This window comes from Ranitomeya imitator, chromosome 1 (assembly GCF_032444005.1).
Source record: "Ranitomeya imitator isolate aRanImi1 chromosome 1, aRanImi1.pri, whole genome shotgun sequence".
NCBI classification, from domain to species: domain Eukaryota; kingdom Metazoa; phylum Chordata; class Amphibia; order Anura; family Dendrobatidae; genus Ranitomeya; species Ranitomeya imitator.
Window position 1 is genome coordinate 7,428,702 of NC_091282.1, and position 26,008 is coordinate 7,454,709.

General features: G+C 47.5%; 1 protein-coding gene across 1 annotated transcript in view; it reads left to right on the forward strand.

Annotated features, from left to right (window-relative positions):
* Positions 1-20,298, forward strand: part of LOC138658169 (B-cell differentiation antigen CD72-like) — a 155,114-nt gene extending 134,816 nt beyond the window's left edge. The window contains exon 7 of the mRNA XM_069745695.1: positions 19,619-20,298. Coding sequence (XP_069601796.1) covers positions 19,619-19,814 — 196 coding nt within the window. The 3' untranslated portion in view covers positions 19,815-20,298. The remainder of the gene's footprint in view (positions 1-19,618) is intronic.
* The last annotated feature ends 5,710 nt before the right edge of the window (positions 20,299-26,008 follow it).

Genomic DNA, 26,008 nt, shown 5'->3' on the forward strand with positions numbered 1-26,008 from the left:
AGCAAAAAAGTTTTTGCGTCTCCACATTTTGAGACCTATAATTTTTCCATATTTTGGTCCACAGAGTCATGTGAGGTCTTGTTTTTTGCGGGACGAGTTGACGTTTTTATCGGTTACATTTTCGGACATGTGACAGTTTTTGATCGCTTTTTATTCCGATTTTTTGTGAGGCAGAATGACCAAAAACCAGCTATTCATGAATTTCTTTTGGGGGAGGCGTTTATACCGTTCCGCGTTTGGTAAAATTGATGAAGCAGTTTTATTCTTCGGGTCAGTACGATTACAGCGATACCTCATTTATATCATTTTTTTATGTTTTGGCGCTTTTATACGATAAAAGCTATTTTATAGAAAAAATAATTATTTTGGCATCGCTTTATTCTCAGGACTATAACTTTTTTATTTTTTTGGTTATGATGCTATATGGCGGCTCGTTTTTTGCGGGACAAGATGACGTTTTCAGAGGTACCATGGTTATTTATATCCGTCTTTTTGATCGCGTGTTATTCCACTTTTTGTTCAGCGTTATGATAATAAAGCGTTGTTTTTTGGCTCGTTTTTTTTTTTTTTTTCTTACGGTGTTCACTGAAGGGGTTAACTAGTGGGCCAGTTTTATAGGTCGGGTCGTTACGGACGCGGCGATACTAAATATGTGTACTTTTATTGTTTTTTTTGTTTTTTTTTTATGTAAAGAAATGTATTTATGGGAATAATATTTTTTTTTTTTCTGCTTTATTTAGGATTTTTTTTTTTATTTTTTTTTACAAGTGTGGAAATTTTTTTTTTTACTTTTTCACTTTGTCCCAGGGGGGGACATCACAGATCACCGATCTGACAGTGTGCACAGCACTCTGTTAGATCGGTGATCTGACATACAGCCGGGCAGGATTAGAGCTGCAGCTGCAGCCTGATCCTGACCCGGAAGTGCTCCCTGCAGGACCCGGATGCAGCCCGGCGGCCATTTTGGATCCGGGGACTGCAGGGAGAAGACGCTCGGTACACGGTGAGCACATCACCGTGTACCGATCGTCTCAGGGAAGCCCGCAGGGAGCCCCCTCCCTGCGCGATGCTTCCCTGCACCGCCGGCACACCGCGATCATCTTTGATCGCGGTGTGCCGGGGGTTAATGTGCCGGGAGCGGTCCGTGACCGCTCCTGGCACATAGTGCCGGATGTCAGCTGCGATAGGCAGCTGACACCCGGCCGCGATCGGCCGCGCTCCCCCCGTGAGCGCGGCCGATCGCATATGACGTACTATCCCGTCCATGGGAATTAAGTCCCAGGTCACCTGGACGGGATAGTACGTCATATGGGATTAAGGGGTTAATGTTAAATATATTAAAAGACTAATAGGGAATAAATATATCTTAGTAACAAGTGCAATGTCACCGACAGCCGCAGCATCATGGACAACCACCGTGCAGTCACCAAAATGTTCACAGTACATATAGAGGAAGGACCATAGTTACCAAATGAAAGCCACCAGTCAGGGACCCACGACACCCGACGTGCGTTTCGCTGAGGAAAGCTTCGTCCAGGGGTCAAAGCTCCCTGGACGAAGCTTTCCTCAGCGAAACGCGCGTCAGGTGTCGTGGGTCCCTGACTGGTGGCTTTCATTTGGTAACTATGGTCCTTCCTCTATATGTACTGTGAACATTTTGGTGACTGCACGGTGGTTGTCCATGATGCTGCGGCTGTCGGTGACATTGCACTTGTTACTAAGATATATTTATTCCCTATTAGTCTTTTCATATATTTAACATTAATATATACATATTTCTTATATTCTATTTAAATAATCTTTGGGCATTGTCATCTATGACCGCTGCATTGGGGATACTACTGGCTACACCTGCAGGATTTTTTTTTTTTTCTTTCTTTCTTGCGGGTGTGTATATACGCACTATATGATTGATTGGAAGGTTACTCTTTTTATATATATAGTTATTTGCCACTGTTCCAGTCATACCTGTCGGTTGTCTCTGTATTTTGGTTGCTCCATAATTTTATGTGTGGTATATGGTTTTAGATATGTTCAAAATAAAGTTTGATTTTTTTCATATGTTATGGCCTGGTGTTCATTCTTGGTGTTGTTAATCATGCAGATTATGCAACACCAAAAAGCGGATATCCTCCTGATGTGCAGGAGCCATGCACATGGTCAATTGGGTCCAGTACTGAGGCTTATTCTTGGCCAAAGGCGTAGCATCAATTCCTCTCAATGGAATAGGATACTGCAAGGGCTCCAAGAAAAAACCACAGCGCCTAGCATACTCCAAGTCCATCAAATTCAGGGCAGCGCCTGAATCCACAAATGCCATAACAGAATAGGATGACAAAGAGCAAATCAGAGTAATGGACAATAGAAATTTAGACTGTACCGTACCAATGGTGGCATACCTAGCGAACCGCTTAGTGCGCTTAGGACAATCAGAGATAGCATGAGTGGAATCACCACAGTAAAAACACAGCCCATTCCGACGTCTGTGTTCTTGCCGTTCAGCTCTGGTCAAAGTCCTATCACATTGCATAGGCTCAGGCCCATGCTCAGATAGTACCGCCAAATGGTGCACAGCTTTACGCTCACGCAAGCGTCGATCGATCTGAATGGCCAAAGACATAGACTCATTCAGACCAGCAGGCATGGGAAATCCCACCATGACATCCTTAAGGGCTCCAGAGAGACCCTTTCTGAAGATTGCCGCCAGGGCACACTCATTCCACTGAGTGAGCACAGACCACTTTCTAAACTTCTGACAATATATCTCCGCTTCATCCTGACCCTGACACAGAGCCAGCAAGATTTTCTCTGCCTGATCCACTGAATTTGGTTCGTCATAAAGCAATCCAAGCGCCAGGAAAAACGCATCAACATCACGCAATGCCGGATCTCCTGGCGCAAGGGAAAATGCCCAGTCTTGAGGGTCGCCACATAACAAGGAAATAATGATCCTTACTTGTTGAACAGGGTCACCTGAGGAGCGAGGTTTCAAAGCAAGAAACAATTTACAATTATTTTTGAAATTCAAGAACTTAGATCTATCACCAAAAAACAAATCAGGAATTGGAATCCTAGGCTCTGACATCGGATTCTGAACCACAAAATCTTGAATGTTTTGTACCCTTGTAGTGAGATTATCCATCCAAGAGGACAGACCTTGAATGTCCATGTCTACACCTGTGTCCTGAACCACCCAGAGGTAAAGGGGAAAAGAGAGACAAAACAAGCTGCAAAGAAAAAAAAATGGTCTCAGAACTTCTCTTATCCCTCTATTGAGATGCATTAATACTTTGGGCCAGCTGTACTGTTATGACCTGGTGGTTAGGACAAAAAATGGACCTGATGGTTAAGAGCACCCGGAAAGACCTGATAGCCACAAAAACACAGGACAAGCTCTGGGAAGTGGGAACTCTGCTGACCGCAATCCCTAAGCCTATCACACACACTAGAAATAGCCGTGGATTGCTCCTAACGCTCCCTATGCAACTCGTCACAGCCTCAGAACTAGCTAGCCCTAAGAAAGGAAAATAAAGCCTACCTTGCCTCAGAGAAATTCCCCAAAGGTAAAGGCAGCCCCCCACATATAATGACTGTGAGTAAAGATGGAAAACACAAACACAGAGATGAAATAGATTTAGCAAAGAGAGGCCCGACTTACTGAACAGACAGAGGATAGGAAAGGTCACTTTGCGGTCAGCACAAAAACCTACAAAAAGCCACGCAGAGTGAGCAGAAAAAACCTTCCGCACCGACTCACGGTGCGGAGGCGCCTCTCTGCATCCCAGAGCTTCCAGCAAGCAAGACAATATTTACAATAGCAAGCTGGACAGAAAAAATAGCAAACAAGAAAATAGCAAGGAGGAACTTAGCTTCTGCTGGAGTAAACAGGTAACCAGAACGATCCAGGAGCAAACTAGACCAATAGTACAACATTGACAGCTGGCATGGGACAGAGATCTAAGTGGAGTTAAAGAGTGCAGCCCGCTAACGAATTAGCCTCGTCACCTGTGGAAGGAAACTCAGAAACACCCACAGCCACCAGAGGAAGTCCATGGACAGAACCAGCCGAAGTACCGTATTTTTCTGACCATAAGACGCACTTTTTTTCCTCCAAATTTGGGAGGAAAGTGTGGGTGCGTCTTATGGTACGGATGTAGCATGTGGGGAGGGGGGCAGTAGTGAGTGGGATCGCACTGTTATCCCACTTCAGGATGTTCCCGCTGCCCAGAATCAGCGCTGGAGAAACCATGTGCTCCCGATGATTAAGTGCAGTGAATATTCATTAGCGGCTCCCCGCCCACCTATCAGCTGAGCTGTGAGCCAGGAGAGGCAAATGAATGCTGCACTTAAGCAGGGACACACATGGCTTCCCCAGCAGCTGGGGGGGAGGTCTGTGTGACCGGGGGAGAGGAGGCAGCAGCAGGGGCCAGAGGAGATCGCTGCATACCTGCCTGCCATGCCTGGGCTGGACACTGAGTTCTGTGCAGGAGGACCTGTGATGATGTCAGGAGTGGGCGGGCTGAAGCATCACATGGCAGCTCAGAGCCCTCCCTCTTCTTGACATCATCACAGGTCCTTCAGGCTCTCCAGTTTCCACTAGAATCTGCAGCTTCCTCATAACCTGTGCTGTGGAAAGGAAAGCTGTCATGGGATGCTCCAGCTTTTACCTCACCACAGTGTGGCTGGCTGCCACATTTAAGAGGTTAGTCTTTACAAAAAACAATAAAGCACTCTGCCACTCCTTTGGTGAACTATAACTCCCAGCATGTCATAGGATCTGCAGGACATGCTGGGAGTTATAGTTCTCCCATGGGATTTTAAAGCAGCACTCCAGTGTTATTTTGCAGTGCTGGAGTGGTGCTTTAAATATAAGCCCTGTGCCCCCATTCTTATACTCACCCTCCAGCATCTTCATATAGTACTGTACAGACACCACACTGGTCCCGCAGCTTCCAACATAATAACATACTATTATATATAATAACACCACATATAATAGTATGTTATTTATGTTATTAAATATTTTACCACATTTTTTTGCTTCAAATATTTTTTTCCCCTATTTTCCACCTCTAAAACCTAGGTGCGTCTTATAGTCCGGTGCATCTTATAGTCCAAAAAATACCCATTCATGACCACAGGAGGGAGCTTGACAACAGAATTCACAACAGGTGGAGGTGTTAGAATGGGCAATCATGGGGGTGCTGGGGAAGAAGGCAATGATGGGGGAGAGGGAGAGGACAATAATTTGATGCGAGGGGAGTAGGACCATGAGGGGTGTGGGGGATTGGGAAGGGGAGAAGGGGGATTTATATTGGATTTAAGAACAGGGGGAGGTGGAGGAAGATGTTATTGCTTAGTATTCTTAACACAGTCCCTTATTATATATTGGACTACTCACTTATTATGTATAGCACCATCCTTAGTTATATAGTTTCCTTTCTAATTATGTATTACACCGTCCCTTATCACATACATTCTCTCTAGTTATATATGGTGCTGTCCCTTATTATATAGCTTCCTCTGCGGTTATGTACAGTGCTGTTTCTCATATACTGTATTCTTGTTCATTTTGTTATTCTCAGCGCCCTCTTTTATTACATAGTCCCTTCTTTTGTTAGATATAAAGTGACTGCTGATGGAGGAGCCGGTGACCAGACGACGAGTCCATAATCTCCTCCATTTCAAAAGAAGCCTTTACATGCTGTCTCAGCCATCATTGCATTATACAGCTAACCAGACAGGACAGTATATAATAAAAAACAGGGCTCTATATAATCCAATATGTAAGGGGCTGTACTGTACATAACGAGAGAGGGCATTGTATAATAAAGGATGGCAATATACATAATATAGGTGACTATGTAATATATATACATGTATGTGTGTGTGGCTATATATATATATATATATATATATATATGTACTCAAAAATAAAGGGAACACTAACATCCCACATCCTAGATATCAGTGAATTAAATATTCCAGTTGTAAATCTTTATTCATTATATAGTGGAATGCGTTGAGAACAGTAAAACCCAAAAATGATCAACTTAAATCATAACTAATATCCCATGGAGGTCTGGAGTTGGAATGATGCTCAAAATCAAAGTGGAAAATCAAATTACAGGCTGATCCAACTTCAGTGGAAATAATAATAATAATAATAGTAATAATTTTTATTTATATAGCGCCAACATATTCCGCAGCACTTTACAATTAAGCGGGGACATGTACAGACAATAAATTCGGTACGAGTTAAGACAATTTAAACAGTGACATTAGGGGTGAGGGCCCTGCTCGCAAGCTTACAATCTACAAGGAAATGGGGGGACACAAAAGGTGAAAAGTGCTTGTTATTTCAGGTCTGGCAATTATAATAAATAGGGATTTTCATATAAAGCTGCATGATCCGGTCATCAGCCCGTGTGTTTAAGTGCAATAGTCAAGTATCAAGTGCAGTTATCGTGTGCATGGAGGGTGTGGAGACAGATGAATGGTAGGGGGCAGATTCACATGGAGATAATATTTGGAAGGAGGGAACAGGACAATGTTAGTTTACTGAGTAGTTGATGTGGTCGGCATGTTTGAAGAGATGGGTTTTTAAAGCGCTCTTGAATAGGTCGGGGCTAGGTATCAGTCTGATCGTCTGGGGAAGTGCATTCCAGAGAGCTGGCGCAGCACGAGAGAAGTCTTGGAGATGGAGGTGCGAGGTTCGGATTACGGGGGATGTTAGTCTTAGGTCATTTGTAGAATGGAGGGCATGTGTAGGGCGATAGACGGAGATGAGAGAGGAGATATAAGGCGGTGCAGAACTGTGGAGAGCTTTGTGGGTGAGAGAGAGGAGTTTATACTGGACCCTGTAGCGAATGGGTAGCCAGTGTAATGACTGGCACAAGATGGAGGCATCGGTGAAGCGGCTGAACAGAAATATGACCCTGGCTGCCGCATTCAAGATGGATTGGAGAGGAGAAAGTTTGGAAAGAGGGAGACCGATCAGAAGAGAGTTGCAGTAGTCCAGACGAGAATGAATAAGAGCGACAGTAAGAGTCTTAGCAGTTTCAAAGGTGAGAAAAGGTCGGATTCTGGAGATGTTTTTAAGATGCAGGTGACAGGAGCGAATGAGTGATCGGATATAGGGAGTAAAGGAAAGTTCGGTGTCGAATATGACCCCAAGACAGCGGGCATGCTGCTGGGAGTTATGGTTGAACCCTCCAGGGTAATTTCAATGTTGGGTAGAGTGAGGTTAGTAGAAGGGAGAAACACCAGTAGTTCCATTTTTGGAGAGATTTAGTTTCAGATAGAGGGAGGACATGATGTTAGAGACAGCAGACAGACAATCCTTGGTATTTTGAATTAGGGTAGGGGTGATGTCAGGGGAAGAAGTGTATAATTGGGTGTCGTCAGCATAGAGATGGTACTGGAACCCAAATCTGCTGATAGTTTGTCCAATAGGGGCCGTGTATAGAGAGAAGAGGAGGGGGCCTAGGACTGAGCCCTGCGTAACCCCGATAGTAAGGGGACGAGGAGAGGAAGAGGAGCCGGCAAAAGATACAGTGAAGGAGCGGTCAGAGAGGTAGGAGGAGAACCAGGAGAGGGCTGTGTCCTTGAGGCCTATGGAGCGGAGCATGGTGAGAAGGAGCTGGTGATCCACAGTGTCAAATGCGGCAGAGAGATCCAGGAGAATCAGCAGAGAGCAATGACCTTTGGATTTAGCTGTTATTAGATCATTAGAGACTTTAGTGAGGGCAGTTTCAGTGGAGTGTAAAGAGCGGAAACCAGATTGTAAGGGGTCAAGAAGAGAGTTATCCGAGAGATAGCGGATTAGACGGGAGTGGACCAAGCGTTCCAGGAGTTTAGAGATGAAGGAAAGGTTAGAGACAGGTCTGTAGTTAGCCGTGCAGTTCTAGTCCAGAGATGGCTTTATAAGTAAAAGGTTTATGATGACATGTTTAAATGAGGAGGGAAAGATGCCTGAGGAAAGAGAGAGGTTAAACATTTTAGTCAGGTGAGTGGTGACCACTGGTGAGAGAGACTGCAGGAGAGGTGAAGGAATGGGGTCACTATTGCAGGTTGTAGGCCCGAGCAGAAGTGAGGAGCTTGGAAACTTCTTCTGAAACAGGCTCAAAGATGTCTAGTGAGCTTAAGGTGCGGCAGGGAAGGGGATCCAGGCACTGAGGAGATTGGGCTGAGATATCCTGATGGATGTGGTTGATTTTTTCTAGGAAATATGTGGCCAGATCCTCACCACTGAAATTGGAGATGGGGGCCTGTACTTTAGGTTTCAGGAGGGAGTTTAAGGTTTCAAAAAGTCGTTTTGGGTTGTTGGATAGTGAGGTGATGAGGGTGGTGAAGTAGGATTGTTTGGCCAGAGAAAGGGCAGAGTTATAGGTTTTGAGCATGAACTTATAGTGGATGAAGTCTTCTGCTAAGAGAGATTTTCTCCACTGCCGCTCTGCACACCTTGAGCAGCGCTGAAGGAAGCGTGTTTGCATAGTGTGCCAGGGCTGCCGTTGTCTGTGTCGGGTCTTTCTGTGTGTAGAAGGTGCTGCTTCATCCAGGGCATTCTTCAGTGTAATATTGAAGTGTGACAATGCTAAGTCTGGACAGGAGAGTGAGGAGATGGGGTCTAAAGATGTGTGGAGGTTGTCCATAAGCTGCTGGGTATTAATGGTACGTGTATTCCGATAAGTGTGGTAAGTGGGGGGTATCCCGGGTGAGGAGACAATTCTTGACAGAGAAGGAAAGCAGGTTGTGGTCTGAGAGCGGGAGAGGGGAGTTAGTAAAGTCGTGCAGCGCTCCGGGATGGGAGAAAACCAGGTCCAGAATATTTCCGTCCTCATGCGTAGGAGAATTAGTAAACTGTGAGAAGGTTGAATGAAGAAGTTAGAGAGAGAAGATGAGAGGCAGATTGGGAGAGGGGATCATTGATGGGGTTGTTAAAGTCTCCCATGATGAGGGTGGGGATGTCACAGGATAGAAAGTGAGTAAGCCAGGTGGCAAAGTGGTCTAGAAACAGGCGGGAGGAGCCTGGAGGGCGATAAACAACCGCCACCCGCAAGGGGAAGGACTTAAAGAGTCTGATGGCGTGGACTTCAAAGGAAGGAAATGTAAGTGAGGGAACCGGGGGGATGACCTGGAAAGCACATTGTGATGAAAGGAGCAAACCAACACCTCCACCCTGTCTGTTCTCCGGTCTGGTGGTATGTGAAAATTTCAGCCCACCAAATGAGAGCGCGGCAGTGGCAGTGGTGTCTGAGTGATGGATCCAGGTTTCTGTAATAGCCAGAAGGTTAAGGGAATTAGAGAGGAAAAGATTGTGAAAGTTAGTTTGTTACACACAGACCGTGCATTCCAGAGAGCACAGTGGAAAGCAATAGAAGAAGGCATGCACTGAATGTTAATAAGATTAGCAGGGTTTCTATATGTAGCTGGAGGAGAGTAATGTATGCTGATGGAGGGAGGTCCAGGGTTTGGGGAGATGTCACCTGCAACTAGTAGAAGGAGAAAAAATAGAAACAAGACAAGACAAGGAAATGATGCTCAGTAGTGTGTGTGACCTCCACGTGCCTGTATGACCTCCCTACAATGCCTGGGCATGCTCCTGATGAGGCGGCGGATGGTCTCCTGAGGGATCTCCTCCCAGACTTGGACTAAAGCATCCACCAACTCCTGGACAGTCTATGGTGCAACGTGATGTTGGTGGATGGAGCGAGACATGATGTCCCAGATGTGTCCAATCGTATTCAGGTCTGGGGAACGGGCAGGCCAGTCCATAGCTTCAATGCCTTCATCTTGCAGGAACTGCTGACACACACCAGCCACATGAGGTCTGGCATTGTACTGCATTAGGAGGAACCCAGGGCCAACAGCACCAGCATATGGTCTCACAAGGGGTCTGAGGATCTCATCTCAGTACCTAATGGCAGTCAGGCTAAATCTGGCATGCACATGGAGGGCTGGAGTCTCCAGGCTCTGTCACATCTGTCACATGTGCTCAGTGTGAACCTGCTTTCATCTGTGAAGAGCACAGGGCGCCAGTGGCGAATTTGCCAATCCTGGTGTTCTGTGGCAAAAGCTAAGCGTCCTGCATGGTGTTGGGCTGTGAGCACAACCCCCATCTGTGGATGTCAGACACTCAGACCATCCTCATGGAGTCAGTTTCAAACACATGCACATTTGTGGCCTGCTGAAGGTCATTTTGCAGGGCTCTGGCAGTGCTACTCCTGTTCCTCATTGCACAAAGGCTGAGGTAGCGGTCCTGCTGTTGGGTTGTTGACCTCCTACGGCCCCCTCCATGTCTCCTGGTGTTCTGGCCAGTCTCCTGGTAGCGCCTCCAGCCTCTGGACACTACGCTGACAGACACAGCAAACCTTCTCGCCACAGCTCGCATTGATCTGCCATCCTGGATGAGCTGCACTACCTGAGCCACTTGTGTGGGTTGTAGAGTCCGTCTCATGCTACCACAAGTGTGAAAACACAACCAACATTCAAAAGTGACCAAAACATCAGCCAGAAAGCATTGGTACTGAGATATGGTCTTTGGTCCCCACCTGCAGAACCACTCCTTAATTGAGGGTGTCTTGATAATTGCCAGTAATTTCCACCTGTTGTCTATTCCATTTACCCAACAGCATGTGAAATTGATTGTCAATCAGTGTTGCTTCCTAAGTAGTGTTGAGCGATACCGTCCGATACTTGAAAGTATCGGTATCGGATAGTATCGGCCGATACCTGAAAAGTATCGGATATCGCCGATACCGATATCCGATACCAATACAAGTCAATGGGACACCAAGTGTCGGAAGGTATACTGATGGTTCCCAGGGTCTGAAGGAGAGGAAACTCTCCTTCAGGCCCTGGGATCCATATTAATGTGTAAAATAAAGAATTAAAATAAAAAATATTGATATACTTACCTCTCCGGAGGCCCCTGGATTTCACCGCTGGTAATCGGCAGCCTTCTTTGTTTAAAATGAGCGCGTTTAGGACCTGAGAATGATGTCGCGGCTTCTGATTGGTCGCGTGCCGCTCATGTGACCGCCACGCGTCCAATCAGAAATCGCGACGTCATTCTCAGGTCCTAAATTCCTAGAATGAGGAGTTTAGGGCCTGAGAATGACGTCGCGGCTTCTGATTGGTCGCGTGCCGCTCATGTGACCGCCACGCGACCATTCAGAAGCCGTGAAGTCATTCTCAGGTCCTAAACTCCTAGAATAAGGAGTTTAGGGCCTGAGAATGACGTCGCGGCTTGTGATTGGTCGCGTGGCGGTCACATGAGCGGCACGCGACCAATCAGAAGCCGTGACGTCATGGAAGTCCCTAAACGCGCTCATTTTAAACAAAGAAGGCTGCCAGTCACCAGCGGTGATGTCCAGGGGCCTCCGGAGAGGTAAGTATATCAATATTTTTTATTTTAATTCTTTATTTTACATATTAATATGGATCCGATACCGATTCCCGATACCACAAAAGTATCGGAACTCGGTATCGGAATTCCGATACCGCAAGTATCGGCCGATACCCTAAGGTTCCGATCTAACCTGACTAATGACTGTTACAGATCCCCCCAGCACCAAGAATATGTTATGCAGTATATGTATGTATAATAGTTTCCATGTAAAATGCATCAGTCCACAGGCTGCGCCCCTGGACAAGATATTCTCTTTCTGACCTCCTCCACCTTTGTAATTCCCACAGTAAATACCAGCAGGCTCCGGCCCCCTGCGGCTATTGTAATGTATGTCTGGCCTGCTGTTTTCCTATTGGCCTGCCCTGTGTATCTGTGTTATATATTCTGTGTGCTGTAAAAAAAGTGTGTTCTTTAGACTGGAAATACGTGGAGAAGCAGTCAGCTTTTATATGCTCTCATGTAATCAAGAAATTCCTGCCATCGTCCTTCATTCAGAATCTAGCAAAAGCAGAGTGGACCTCCTGAAACACGGGGTGGTACTGAATGCAGTACCCCAGCTTGGTAGACCCCGTTACACTGGTGACAGACAGTGGGATATGATACCCCTTCTACAGGAGTTAAAGAGGACTACACTGAAAGATCTGGTGGAAGCCCGAGGGTTAATCGCCAGCAACAAAACAAAAGTGGATTTGATAGCAGCCATCATGGAACACGACAGTGCAGCGCCCCCCAATGTGAACGTGGAGGAGACTGAATTCCAGAGGGAGGTAAAGAACAGACTGGCGTTCTATGGCCCAAACCCTGCAGTAGAGATCATACGAGAGGTGATGGCTGATGTGCGTACTGATCTGAAGGAAGAGATGGCCGAGCGGACCAGGATAGAGCTAACCAAGATGGAGATGGCAGAGCGGACGAAAGTGGAGCTGGCCAAGATGGAGATGGCAGAGCGGAGAGAGGAGAGTCAGCGAGCAGGGGGAGCTCTGGCCTCTGCCCAGGTACCTTCAACAGTAAGCCACAAAAAGATCCAGTATAATGCCTTCCGACAGTTGGGGGAGGCAGAGGAAGACATTGATGGGTTTCTGCTGGACTTTGAGCGGCAGTGTGCCCTTCATCAAGTGAAACCGGAGAAACGGGTTCAGATTCTGGCCAGCAAGCTGACAGGCCGGGCAGCGGACGCCTATCACACGGTACCTGATGAGGACTGTATGGACTATGAGTGGATCAAAGAAGTGATCTTGGCCCGGTATGCGCTGACACCAGAGGCATACCGCCAAAAGTTCCGCGGACTTATAAAACGAGTAACCGATACCCACGCTGAATGGGCCTGTAAATTACGGCGGTCACTGCTACAGTGGGTACAAGGGAGCCAAGCAACCACTAAGGAGGATGTCCTCCAGCTCTTCTTGTTAGAACGATTCTTTAATGGACTAAACCCCGAGACACAGGAATGGCTTCGGGACAGGCAGCCAATGACTCTTGAGGAAGCCGCTCGTCTGGCCGATGAACATCATGACGCCAGGAGGCCTCAGTTGTCCGAATCAAAGATGGTCACTAGGGGTCCGCCCATGGACCTGGAGGGCCCAAAACCACCGAAGATTGTAGGGGGACCAGCTAGAAACCCGGCCTACGACAGTTCCCCTGGGGCGCGATGCCACACCTGCCGTCAGCTGGGCCACCTGCAAAGACAATGTCCCAACCGGACTCAGCATACCTAGTGGCCAAAGGCGGGAACAGCTACCTTCCGCTGGGCCACTGTACACTGCTACCAAGGCGAAGCTGACCCGGCATTGGGGGCTACAACTAACCAAGGGGTGGAAGACATGGAGGAAGTGCTGCATGAAGTAGACCCCGTGCAGGCAGCCCGGGCAGATAATCGACAACAGCATCGACAGGTCGTGTGGGTTAATGGAAAACGCATGCAGGGACTAAGAGATTCCGGAGCAACTTTGACCCTTGTGAAGCCTCATCTCGTCCGGGACCAAGAGAAGACGGACCGGACAGTGGCAGTCCGTGTAGCAGGGGGAGCCATATACCAACTGCCCACTGCCAGGATTCACCTGAACTGGGGAGTTGGGGATGGCCTTGTTGAGGTCGGCTTGATGAAGGATTTGCCTGCAGACGTTTTGCTGGGAAATGACTTGGGGCCCATGTTGTCTGCCTTCTCGGTTGCCCCTCTGGCTGAGACATATCCTGTGACCACCCGAAGACAAGCTCGAGCTGCGGAGGCGGAATCACACTCAGAGGAGGCCCAGGTAAGACACCCTAGCCCTACATGTATTCCCATAGCCAGACACATTTCTTGGGCCACCCCAGATGAATTTAAGAGGGAGTCACTTGAGGATCCTTCATTGGAGGGATATCGTGGGAAGGCACAGGAGGGGAGAGGGGTACTGGAAGGGGAACAGTTTATATGGAAGCAGGGACTCCTCTACCGGATCACAGAGCAGCACCACACAGGGACGAGCTCCACTATAAAACGACAGCTGGTAGTTCCCAAGAAGTATAGGCAGGAGTTACTGCGAATCTCTCATGACATACCCTTGGCCGGGCACTTCGGCGTCAGTCGCACCAGGCATCGTCTGACACAAAACTTCTTTTGGCCGGGGGTAACCTATGATGTTCGTCAATACTGCCAGACCTGTGACAGTTGCCAGCGCATTGGCAAGAGGGGAGATCAATGCAAGGCCAAATTACGCCCCCTCCCCATTGTGGAGGAACCATTTAGCTGAGTAGAGGTCGATCTGATAGGGCCATTAGCCAAACCCAGTCCGTCAGGGAATAGGTATATATTGACAGTGGTAGATTATGCCACACGGTATCCAGAGGCGGTTGCGTTACCTAACATACTGGCAGAGACGGTGGCGGCCGCCCTGCTCCAGGTTTTCTCATGGGTTGGATTTCCCCGGGAGATTATCTCAGACCAGGGTACCCAGTTTACAGCAGAGGTGACCAACCAACTGTGGAAGCTGTGCGGAATAAAGTCCATTAGAAGCGCCCCGTACCACCCGCAAACCAATGGGTTGTGTGAACGCTTTAACGGGACGTTAAAACAACTCATTGGTACTTTTACCAGGACCTACAGGGACTAGGAGAAATTCTTGCCTCACCTGCTGTTTGCCTATCGAAAGGTGCCCCAAGAATCCACGGGGTTCTCCCCCTTCGAACTGGTATACGGAAGACGGGTAAGGGGACCCCTAGACTTAGTGCTAGAACACTGGGAAGGGGAGGGCATCATAGAAGGGGTACCTATTGTACCCTATGTGCTGGAATTCCGGGACCGCCTACAGGACCTGACCCAGGCTGTACGTGGGAACATGCAGGTGGCCCAGCGGCGCCAGCGCGTATGGTACGATCAGAGGGCCAGAGAGCGCACCTTGGAAATAGGGCAGAAGGTCCTGGTGTTAGAGCCCACTAGGCAGAACAAGTTCCAAGCTGCATGGCAGGGGTCCTACCAGGTAGTGGGGAAAATAGCCGACACCACCTATAATGTCGCCGATTGTGACGACCCCAGTGTTATCCGCATGTTCCACGTGAATATGCTGAAGCCCTATTGGGAGCGCCCTGAAAAGGTAGTGGCCATCTGTGCACCTGAAGCAGAGGATTTAGCCGGACTTCCCTTGCCTGATGTCTTAGGGGACAGGACTCAGTCTAAAACATGGGACCAGGTACACTGGGGTGAAGACTTAGGTCCCCGGGAGAGACAGCAGGGGGATGAGTTGTTGAGGCAGCGACAGAGGATGTTTTCGGGGAAACCCGGGCACACTCAGCTGGTACAACACAAGGTTGAGACCCAGGATCAGACCCCCCTGCGACAAAACCCCTTCCGCGTCCCTGAGTCTGTACGAGAAGGGATGCGACAAGAGATACAAGAGATGTTGCGTTTAGGGGTCATTGAAGAGTCAGATAGTCCCTGGGCATTCCCTGTAGTGTTAGTGCCCAAGAAGGATGGGACTACACGGTTTTGTGTAGACTATCGTAAGCTCAATGAGAAAACAGTGACGGATGCGTATCCCATGCCGCGTGTGGATGACTTGTTAGACCGGCTGGCAGGGGCAAAGTATTTGACCACCATCGATCTATGCAAAGGCTACTGGCAGATTCCCCTTAGTCCTGATGCTATTCCCAAGTCGGCATTTGTCACCCCGTTTGGCTTTTTCCAGTTTCGAGTTATGCCATTCGGGATGAAGACTGCCCCAGCGACCTTCCAGAGGCTGGCTGACCGGCTTCTGGATGGTCTCCAGGACTATGCGTGTGCCTACCTGGATGACATCACCATCTACAGCGTGACATGGGAAGAGCATCTAAATCACCTAGAGACAGTATTAGACAGGATCCACAAGGCCGGAATCACCCTGAACCCATACAAGTGTCACGTGGGCAAAGCAGAGGTTCAGTATTTAGGGCATTGGGTGGGAAGTGGGAAACAGAGACCAGAACCAGCCAAGATTGAGGCCATAACCAAATGGCCCACCCCACGCACTAAAACCCAGGTCAAGGCATTTCTAGGCACAGCGGGGTATTACAGGAAAATTGTTCCCAATTACAGCAGCGTAGCCAAGCCCCTCACTGATCTGACCCGTAAGAACCAACCCCGCCAGGTAACCTGGACCCCAGAGTGTGAGGAAGCCTTCCGCCAGCTAAAGGACGCCCTCACCAATACCCCTGTATTGGCCGCACCCGATCCAACTAAACGTTTCCTTGTTCACACAGACGCTTCTATGTTTGGATTGGGGGCAGTACTAAGCCAAGTCGGGCCGGACGGCCAAGAACACCCTGTAGCTTACCTGAGTCGGAAACTACTGCCCCGTGAAGTGAGCTATGCGGCCATCAAGAAGGAGTGCCTGGCAATAGTATGGGCACTCAAAAAGTTACAACCATATTTGTATGGACGACAGTTTTCCCTCCTAACGGACCATAATCCCCTAGTCTGGCTTAATCGGGTCTCTGGAGACAACGCCAGATTACTGCGGTGGAGTTTAGCCCTACAACCTCTGGACTTCACCATCCACTACAGACCCGGCAAGCAAAACGATAACGCCGATGGACTAAGTCGACAAACGGAACGTGTACCAACCCCATAAACTTCGGTCATCCCCAAACTGATCCGTTAAGGATCAGACTGTGTATGCCGAACGCGTCGCTGAAAAGGGGAGCCGTGTTATAGAACCCCCCAGCACCAAGAATATGTTTTGCAGTATATGTACAGTTAGGGCCAGAAATATTTGGACAGTGACACAAGTTTTGTTATTTTAGCTGTTTACAAAAACATGTTCAGAAATACAATTATATATATAATATGGGCTGAAAGTGCACACTCCCAGCTGCAATATGATAGTTTCCACATCCAAATCGGAGAAAGGGTTTAGGAATCATAGCTCTGTAATGCATAGCGTCCTCTTTTTCAAGGGACCAAAAGTAATTGGACAATGGACTCTAAGGGCTGCAATTAACTCTGAAGGCGTCTCCCTCGTTAACCTGTAATCAATGAAGTAGTTAAAAGGTCAGGGGTGGATTCCAGGTGTGTGGTTTTGCATTTGGAAGCTGTTGCTGTGAGCAGACAACATGCGGTCAAAGGAACTCTCAATTGAGGTGAAGCAGAACATCCTGAGGCTGAAAAAAAAGAAAAAATCCATCAGAGAGATAGCAGACATGCTTGGAGTAGCAAAATCAACAGTTGGGTACATTCTGAGAAAAAAGGAATTGACTGGTGAGCTTGGGAACTCAAAAAGGCCTGGGCGTCCACGGATGACAACAGTGGTGGATGATCGCCGCATACTTAATTTGGTGAAGAAGAACCCGTTCACAACATCAACTGAAGTCCAGAACACTCTCAGTGAAGTAGGTGTATCTGTCTCTAAGTCAACAGTAAAGAGAAGACTCCATGACAGTAAATACAAAGGGTTCACATCTAGATGCAAACCATTCATCAATACCAAAAATAGACAGAAAAACACCTCAAGAAGCCAGCTCAGTTCTGGAAAAGTATTCTATGGACAGATGAGACAAAGATCAACCTGTACCAGAATGATGGGAAGAAAAAAGGGAACGGCACATGATCCAAGGCACACCACATCCTCTGTAAAACATGGTGGAGGCAACGTGATGGCATGGGCATGCATGGCTTTCAATGGCACTGGGTCACTTGTGTTTATTGATGACATAAGAGCAGACAAGAGTAGCCGGATGAATTCTGAAGTGTACCGGGATATACTTTCAGCCCAGATTCAGCCAAATGCTGCAAAGTTGATTGGATGGCGCTTCATAGTACAGATGGACAATGACCCCAAGCATACAGCCAAAGCTACCCAGGAGTTCATGAGTGCCAAAAAGTGGAACATTCTGCAATGGCCAAGTCAATCTCCAGATCTAAACCCAATTGAGCATGCATTTCACTTGCTCAAATCCAGACTTAAGACGGAAAGACCCACAAACAAGCAAGACCTGAAGGCTGCGGCTGTAAAGGCCTGGCAAAGCATCAAGAAGGAGGAAACCCAGCGTTTGGTGATGTCCATGGGTTCCAGACTTAAGGCAGTGATTGCCTCCAAAGGATTTGCAACAAAATATTGAAAATAAAAATATTTTGTATGGGTTATGTTTATTTGTCCAATTACTTTTGACCTCCTAAAATGTGGAGTGTTTGTAAAGAAATGTGTACAATTCCTACATTTCCTATCAGATATTTTTGTTTAACCCTTCAAATTAAACGTTACAATCTGCACTTGAATTCTGTTGTAGAGGTTTCATTTCAAATCCAATGTGGTGGCATGCAGAGCCCAACTCGCGAAAATTGTGTCACTGTCCAAATATTTCTGGCCCTAACTGTATGTATAATAGTTTCCATGTGAAATGCATCAGTCCACAGGCTGCGCCCCTGGACAAGATATTCTCTTTCTGACCTCCCCCACCTTTGTAATTCCCACAGTAAATACCAGCAGGCTCCGGCCCCCTGCGGCTATTGTAATGTATGTCTGGCCTGCTGTTTTCCTATTGGCCTGCCCTGTGTATCTGTGTTATATATTCTGTGTGCTGTAAAAAAAAAGTGTGTTCTTTAGACTGGAAATACGTGGAGAAGCAGTCAGCTTTTATATGCTCTCATGTAATCAAGAAATTCCTGCCAGCGTCCTTCATTCAGAATCTAGCAAAAGCAGAGTGGACCTACTGAAACACGGGGTGGTACTGAAAGAGGTACCCCAGCTTGGTAGACCCCGTTACAATGACTAATTGTGAAACACTGCGATCTCACCACAAACTGGTGTGTGGATTAACCTTGTCCTGTCTGGGAATGACATAATACTAGTTTAACCCTTTAATGCCCCAGGATGAATATGGAAGGAACTCAGGAGCTGTGACATGGTCATTGCGTGCCTATAACTGCGGTGACTGGAGCTGAGCTCTGATTGCTGCTGTTTACCACTTAAATGCTGCCATAAATCTCTCTAATAAAGTGGTCACCAGTTCATGTTTAAACGGGCTCCAATCGACCCCCTGAATGGATACATTGGCCGCCAGAGTCCTGCTAAAGGTTGCAGTAGCTGCCATCTTGGTACTCCTGTGAGGTCCAGCCTCGGGAGAATATGGTTTACATTATAAAGTAAATGCAGAAAGAAAAAATAAATTAAAATGCCCCAAAAGAGGAATCAAAACATCATATGTGCTCCAAAAGGGTATCAATAGAACAATCCTCTCATCAGGTAACATACAACCCCCCACATGGGGGCATCAATGGAAAATAAAACATGTTCAGGGTCTCAGAAAATGGCGACACAAACCTTATTTATTTATTTTTTACAAACATCAGAATTGTTTTTCACCAATCAATAAAATAACATCTATACAAGTTCAGCCTTCGTCGTTACTTTACCATACAATGAACATCGTAAAAGCAAAACCCCAAAAACTATGAAGGAAGTGCCGAGTTTCTGTAATTTCAGGGCACTTGGATTGTTTCCATTTTTCAGTCCATTATATGGTAGAATGTAAGGTGGTGAGGTGACACAAGCCCTCATAAAGGATAGACAGGGTAAGGCTGCTGGAGGAAGCCCCCATCTGCCACAAGGAGGGGCTGTCAGCTGCTGGAAGGTCCATGTTTGGTTCCTTTATGGATCCTGTAGTAATTATTGGGATCCGCAGAGCGATGGGTCACAATCTGAGCTCTGTACAGGGACGTTCACTGACGGTTTCCATTTTGTCACTTGTGTTTTCCAGATCATGGACAGATCATTGCTGGAAACTGAGCGAAGGACAATTAACCTCGGAATCGTGTGGCTCCCAGAATAAATGGATTTGTGAAAGGAATCTCTTACTGACATCGATGAGGAGGACTACCTATGAGAATAAGTACTATTTCAGCTTTTCTTTGTGGGAGAAAGAATATCAATGTAAATACTGGGAATCCTACTAACCCCGGCTGATCATCGCTGTGTCGGACGCCGCCGCCGTGAGAACAGCGCAGACATTTCCCTTCTATTAATGAAATAAAGAAAAATCCACAAGAAATATCGCAATAAATCCACAATCGGGAGAGAACGTGGCCGAAATCCAGAATAATTAAACAGTAATAATAATCGTTAGGCGACGGCGTCATCACCCGATCCTGGGGAACAGGAGATGTGTGACACCACAAAGCTTCCCGTCTGCACTCTGTGTCCTCCGTATACCTGTATACCAGCGAATGCCGCTCGTCCACACTCCCATGGAAGACAATGGGAGGCTCCTATAAGGCAAACTCCATTATCTACTAGGGACGCAGACAGTTTCAGTTTTTCTGCTTGTTTTTTTCTTCTCACACAGGGTTTAATGTGTTGTTGTTTTTTTCTGTGTTTGTGTTTTTTTATTATGGTATATAACGTTTCAAAATATAAGAAAAATAAATATTTTCAGGGTGATAAAAAAACAGGAAGCAGTGAGTTCTCAAGTAAATGCTGCACTTTTGGTGCAGAAAATCAGCTGTGTTCAGCAGTTCATGCAAAGTGGAGGGGATTCGTTGAGCGCTGCGGCCCACTCTGCAGAGAAAGACGCTGCTGACGGTTTTGATGAGTTTTTTTCATTAGGCTTTTATGTGGAGTCTAAAACAACACATAAAAGCTTTGAAAACACATAAAAAACAGTAGATGCAATAATCCGAGCAGATCATTATTTTCTATTTTGGTCCAAACACCTGTAGAAAAAATCAAGGTGAAAAAATGAAAAAAAGCAGCATTTTTGCATGTGTGAACAAGGCGGCATTGTTTTTGCAGAGTCCACCGTGTGAAGAGAATGGTCTGGATGAGAATATTACAGACAAGCTGTTTCCAGCCAGCTAATGCTCGGCATGCTCATTGCTATCTAATTAACGCTGCTGGTGATTAAATTACATTGAAAGAAGTGCTGTGTGTGGTAATGTGGGGGGCGGAGCCTCGTGTGGTATGTGGGGGGCGGAGCCTCATGTGGTAATGACGGGGGGCGGAGCCTCGTGTGGTAATGTGGGGGTGGAGCCCTGTGTGGTAATGTGTGGGGATGGAGCCTCATGTGGTAATGTGTGAGGACGGAGCCTCGTGTGGTAATGTGTGGGGACGGAGCCTCGTGTGGTAATATGTGGGGACGGAGGTTCGTGTGGTATTGTGTGGGGACGGAGCCTCGTGTGGTAATGTGTGAGGACGGAGCCTCGTGTGGTAATGTGTGGGGACGGAGCCTCGTGTGTTAATGTGTGGGGACGGAGCCTCGTGTGGTAATGTGTGAGGACGGAGCCTCGTGTGGTAATGTGTGAGGACGGAGCCTCGTGTGGTAATGTGGGGGGACGGAGCCTCGTGTGGTAATGTGTGGGGATGGAGCCTCGTGTGGTAATGTGTGGGGGCGGAGCCTTGTGTGGTAATGTGTGGGGATGGAGCCTCATGTGGTAATGTGGGGGGCGGAGCCTCGTGTGATAATGTGGGGGTGGAGCCTTGTGTGGTAATAACGGGGGCAGAGCCTCGTGCGGTAATGTGGGGGGCGGAGCCTCGCGTGGTAATGTGTGGGGACGGAGCCTCGTGTGGTAATGTGTGGGGACGGAGCCTCGTGTGGTAATGTGTGGGGACGGAGCCTCGTGTGGTAATGTGTGGGGACAGAGCCTCGTGTGGTAATGTGTGGGGACGGAGGTTCGTGTGGTAATGTGTGGGGACTGAGCCTCGTGTGGTAATGTGTGGGGACGGAGCCTCGTGTGGTAATGTGTGAGGACGGAGCCTCGCGTGGTAATGTGTGGGGACGGAGCCTCGTGTGGTAATGTGTGGGGACGGAGATTCGTGTGGTAATGTGTGGGGACGGAGCCTCGTGTGGTAATGTGTGGGGGCAGAGCCTCGGGTGGTAATGTGTGGGGACAGACAGAGCCTTGTGTGGTAATATGTGGGGACGGAGGTTCGTGTGGTAATGTGGGGGGACGGAGCCTCGTGTGGTAATGTGTGGGGACGGAGATTCATGTGGTAATGTGCGGAGACGGAGCCTCGTGTGGTAATGTGCGGGGACGGAGCCTCGTGTGGTAATGTGCGAGGACAGAGCCTTGTGTGGTAATGTGAGGGGACGGATCATCGTGTGGTAATGTGAGGGGATGGAGCCTCATGTGGTAATGTGTGGGGATGGAGCCTCGTGTGGTAATGTGCGGGGACGAAGCCTCATGTGGTAATGTGTGGGGACGGAGCCTCATGTGGTAATGTGGGGAGATGGAGCCTCGTGTAGTAATGTGGGGGGGGCGAGATTATGTGTGGTGATGTGTTGGGGGGTGGGATTATGTGTGGTGATGTGGTGAGGGTGGGATTATGTGTGGTAATGTGGTGGGGGCGGGATTATGTGTGGTAATGTGGTGGGGGGGCGGGATTATGTGTAGTAATGTGGTGAGAGGAAGGGATTTGTGTGGTAATGTGGTGGGGGGTGGGATTATCTGTGGTAATGTGGTGGGGGGTGGGATTATGTGTGGTAATGTGGTGGGGGGCAGGATTATGTGTGGTTATGTGGTGGGGGGGCGGGATTAACTGTGGTAATGTGGTGGGGATGGGATTATGTTTGGTATTGTGGTGGGGGCCAGGATTATGTGTGGTAATGTGGTGGGGGGGCGGGATTATCTGTGGTAATGTGGTGGGGGATGGGATTATGTTTGGTATTGTGGTGGGGGCCAGGATTATGTGTGGTAATGTGGTGGGGGGGCGGGATTATCTGTGGTGATGTGGTGGGGGGCGTGATTATGTGTGGTGATGTGGTGGGGGGCGGGATTGTGTGTGGTGATGTGGTGGGGGGGCGGGATTGTGTGTGGTAATGTGGTAGAGGCGAGATTGTGTGTGGTGATGTGGTGGGGGGCAGAGCTACTGTGCAGGGGGCGGGATTAGCGAGTAATCACGATGCCTCTTATATATATATAGATGAGAACATTTAGGTGGAGCTGAATTCTCATCTTTTTTAAATCCGTATTTATTCTCCAGATTGTGGACTTTTTGCAGTTCACTCTCGGTATATCTTGCTGAATCGTAAAGGACAAAGAAAATAGTGAAAAATAAGATCTTGAGGATGCTCACTGGTCCTGATGTGCCCACACTCTGCTGCCTGGTCCTCGGGGTCTGCTCCTTTCTTCTTGCCCTGTCGCACGCATTTTCTTCTACTCCTTCACTTTAAGCCTTGGACCTGGCGCAATGATCCCCCATTCATCAGTGTGCACCGAGCCGCCACAGCGCATGGTGTGACATCCCAATATGACATCATATATCACCTAAGTGCACATTCACAATGGCAGCATCAGGAGATGAGAAGAAGAGACACGGAGGATGAAAAGAAGAGTTGCGGAGGATGAAAAGAAGAAGCGCAGAGGATGAAAAGAAGAGGAACAGAGAATGAAAAGAAGAGGCGCGGAGGATGAAAAGAAGAGGAACAGAGGATGAAAAGAAGAGGCACGAAGAATGAAAAGAAGAGCCGCAGAGGATGAAAAGAAGAGTTGCAGAGGAAGAAAAGAAGAAGCGCAGAGGATGAAAAGAAGAGGAACAGAGGATGAAAAGAAGAGGTGCGGAGGATGAAAAGAAGAGGCGCGGAGGATGAAAAGAAGAGTCGCGGAGGATGAAAAGAAGAGGCGCGGAGGATGAAAAGACAAAGCACATAGGATGAAAAGAAGAGGCGCGGAGGATGAAAAGAAGAGGCGCGGAGGATGAAAAGAAGAGGCGCGGAGGATGAAAAGAAGAGGGGCGGAGGATGAAAAGAAGAGGAGCGGAGGATGAAAAGAAGAGGCGCGGAGGATGAAAAGAAGAGGCGCGGAGGAAGAAAAGACGAAGCACGGAGGATGAAAAGAAGAGTCGCGGAGGATGAGCAGAAGAGGCACGGAGGATGAAAAGAAGAGACACAAGATGAAAAGAAGAGCAGAGGATCAAAAGAAGAGGGGCGGAGGATGAAAAGAAGAGGAGCGGAGGATGAAAAGAAGAGGCGCGGAGGATGAAAAGAAGAGGCGCGGAGGAAGAAAAGACGAAGCACGGAGGATGAAAAGAAGAGTCGCGGAGGATGAGCAGAAGAGGCACGGAGATTGAAAAGAAGAGACACAAGATGAAAAGAAGAGCAGAGGATCAAAAGAAGAGGAGTGGAGGATGAAAAGGAGAGGCACGGAGGATGAAAAGGAGAGGCGCAGAGGATAAAAAGAAGAGGGGCGGAGGATGAAAAGAAGAGGAGCGGAAGATAAAAAGAAGAGGAGCGGAGGATGAAAAGGAGAGGCACGGAGGATGAAAAGGAGAGGCGCAGAGGATGAAAAGAAGAGGAGCGGAGGATGAAAAGAAGAGGAGCGGAAGATAAAAAGAAGAGGAGCGGAGGAGGAAAAGAAGAGGTGCCGAGGATGAAATGAAGAGGCGTGCAGGATGAAAAGAAGAGATGCGGAGGATAAAATGAAGAGGTACGGAGGATGAAATGAAGAGGGACAGGAGGTCCAGGCAGGAGGCGCAGGAACCACAGAGCAGATGTGCGATGAAGAGGGCGTCAGAGAGTTATTTTTTTACATCCTACATTTATAACGCTGTGGGGTCTGGAGAGACCCCTGACATAAGTCACATTTAATTCACAGAGAATAACTTTGTTGTGGGTCCCGTTTTCATATAAAATCCACACGATTAGTAAAATTCGAATCTTGTCCAATCTGCTCACCTCTAGCCGGAAACTTTACTCTGTGGCTCAGAAAAAAGACTTTTAAAAGTCTCCAGTCATTTTGTGCGCCACGTTCACCGCTGCCTATCATCCTGTATACAGAGCTGTGTCGGGGTCCGTTTTTTTCAGGGATAGTTACAGTTCTCATAGTAGGTACATATAGTTTTTGATCATGTTTGGGGGTGTGAGGAGACAATATCACAAACATTGGGCCATTCTTATCTTTGTATTTAGTTTTCTTACCCAATTGATTGTGTGACATAAAAAACACAATACTTTAATAGGTTGGCTGCCTCCGTAACCCCATCATAGTGGACTTGGATGCAGCCGGTGGGCCCTGTGAGGAGGGGATAGGAATTTTGAACCCAGGTCTATATACAGTTGTGCTCAAAAATTTACATACCCCATCAGAATTTTTGCTTTCTTTGTTCAGAGAATATGAATGATAACACCAAAACGTTTCCTCCACTCGTGGTCAGTGGTTGGGTGAAGCCATTTATTGTCAAACTACTGTGTTTTCTCTTTTTACATCATAATAACAACATTTTGGTAAAGCTGCCCACTCTTCTTGGCAAAAAGCCTCCAGTTCCTGTAAATTCCTGGGCTGTCTAGCATGAACTGCGCGCTTGAGATCTCCACTAACCATGAGTGGAGAAAAAGGTTTGGTGTTCTTCATATTCTTTGAAAAAAAGGCCAAGAAAGCAATGGGACATAGTAACATAGTTACATAGTAACATAGTTAGTAAGGCCGAAAAAAGACATTTGTCCATCCAGTTCAGCCTATATTCCATCATAATAAATCCCCAGATCTACGTCCTTCTACAGAACCTAATAATTGTATGTTACAATATTGTTCTGCTCCAGGAAGACATCCAGGCCTCTCTTGGGACGTACTTGGACATTCCAGCATGGCAACGATCCAAGACACAAGGCCAAGTCGACCTGTCATTGGTTACAGCAGAACAAAGTGAAGTTTCTGGAGTGGCCATCTCAGTCTCCTGACCTCAATATCATTGAGCCACTCTGGGGAGATCTCATGCGCGCAGCTCATGTAGACAGCCCAGGAATTTACAGGAACTGGAGGCTTTTTACCAAGAAGAGTGGGCAGCTTTACCATCGGAGAAAATAAAGAACCTCATCCACAATTACCACAAAAGACTTCATTGATGTTAGAAGGGGCAACACACGGTATTAAGAAATGGGGGATGTGAACTTATATCAGGGTCATTTGGATGTTTTTGGTTGTCATTATGATATTAAAAAGAGAAAACACAGTAGTCTGACAATAAATGGCTTCACTCAACCACTAACCATGAGTGGAGAAGAAATTTTGGTGTTATCATTCATATTCTCTGAAAAAAGGCCAAGAAAGAAAATTCTGCATGTAAACTTTTGAGCACAACTGTAAGGGAAGCACCCAGAAGAGGGTCCAAAGAGGCGTCTGTGATGGGATCAGCCCGTCTGTTACTTTTGGGGGCGGAC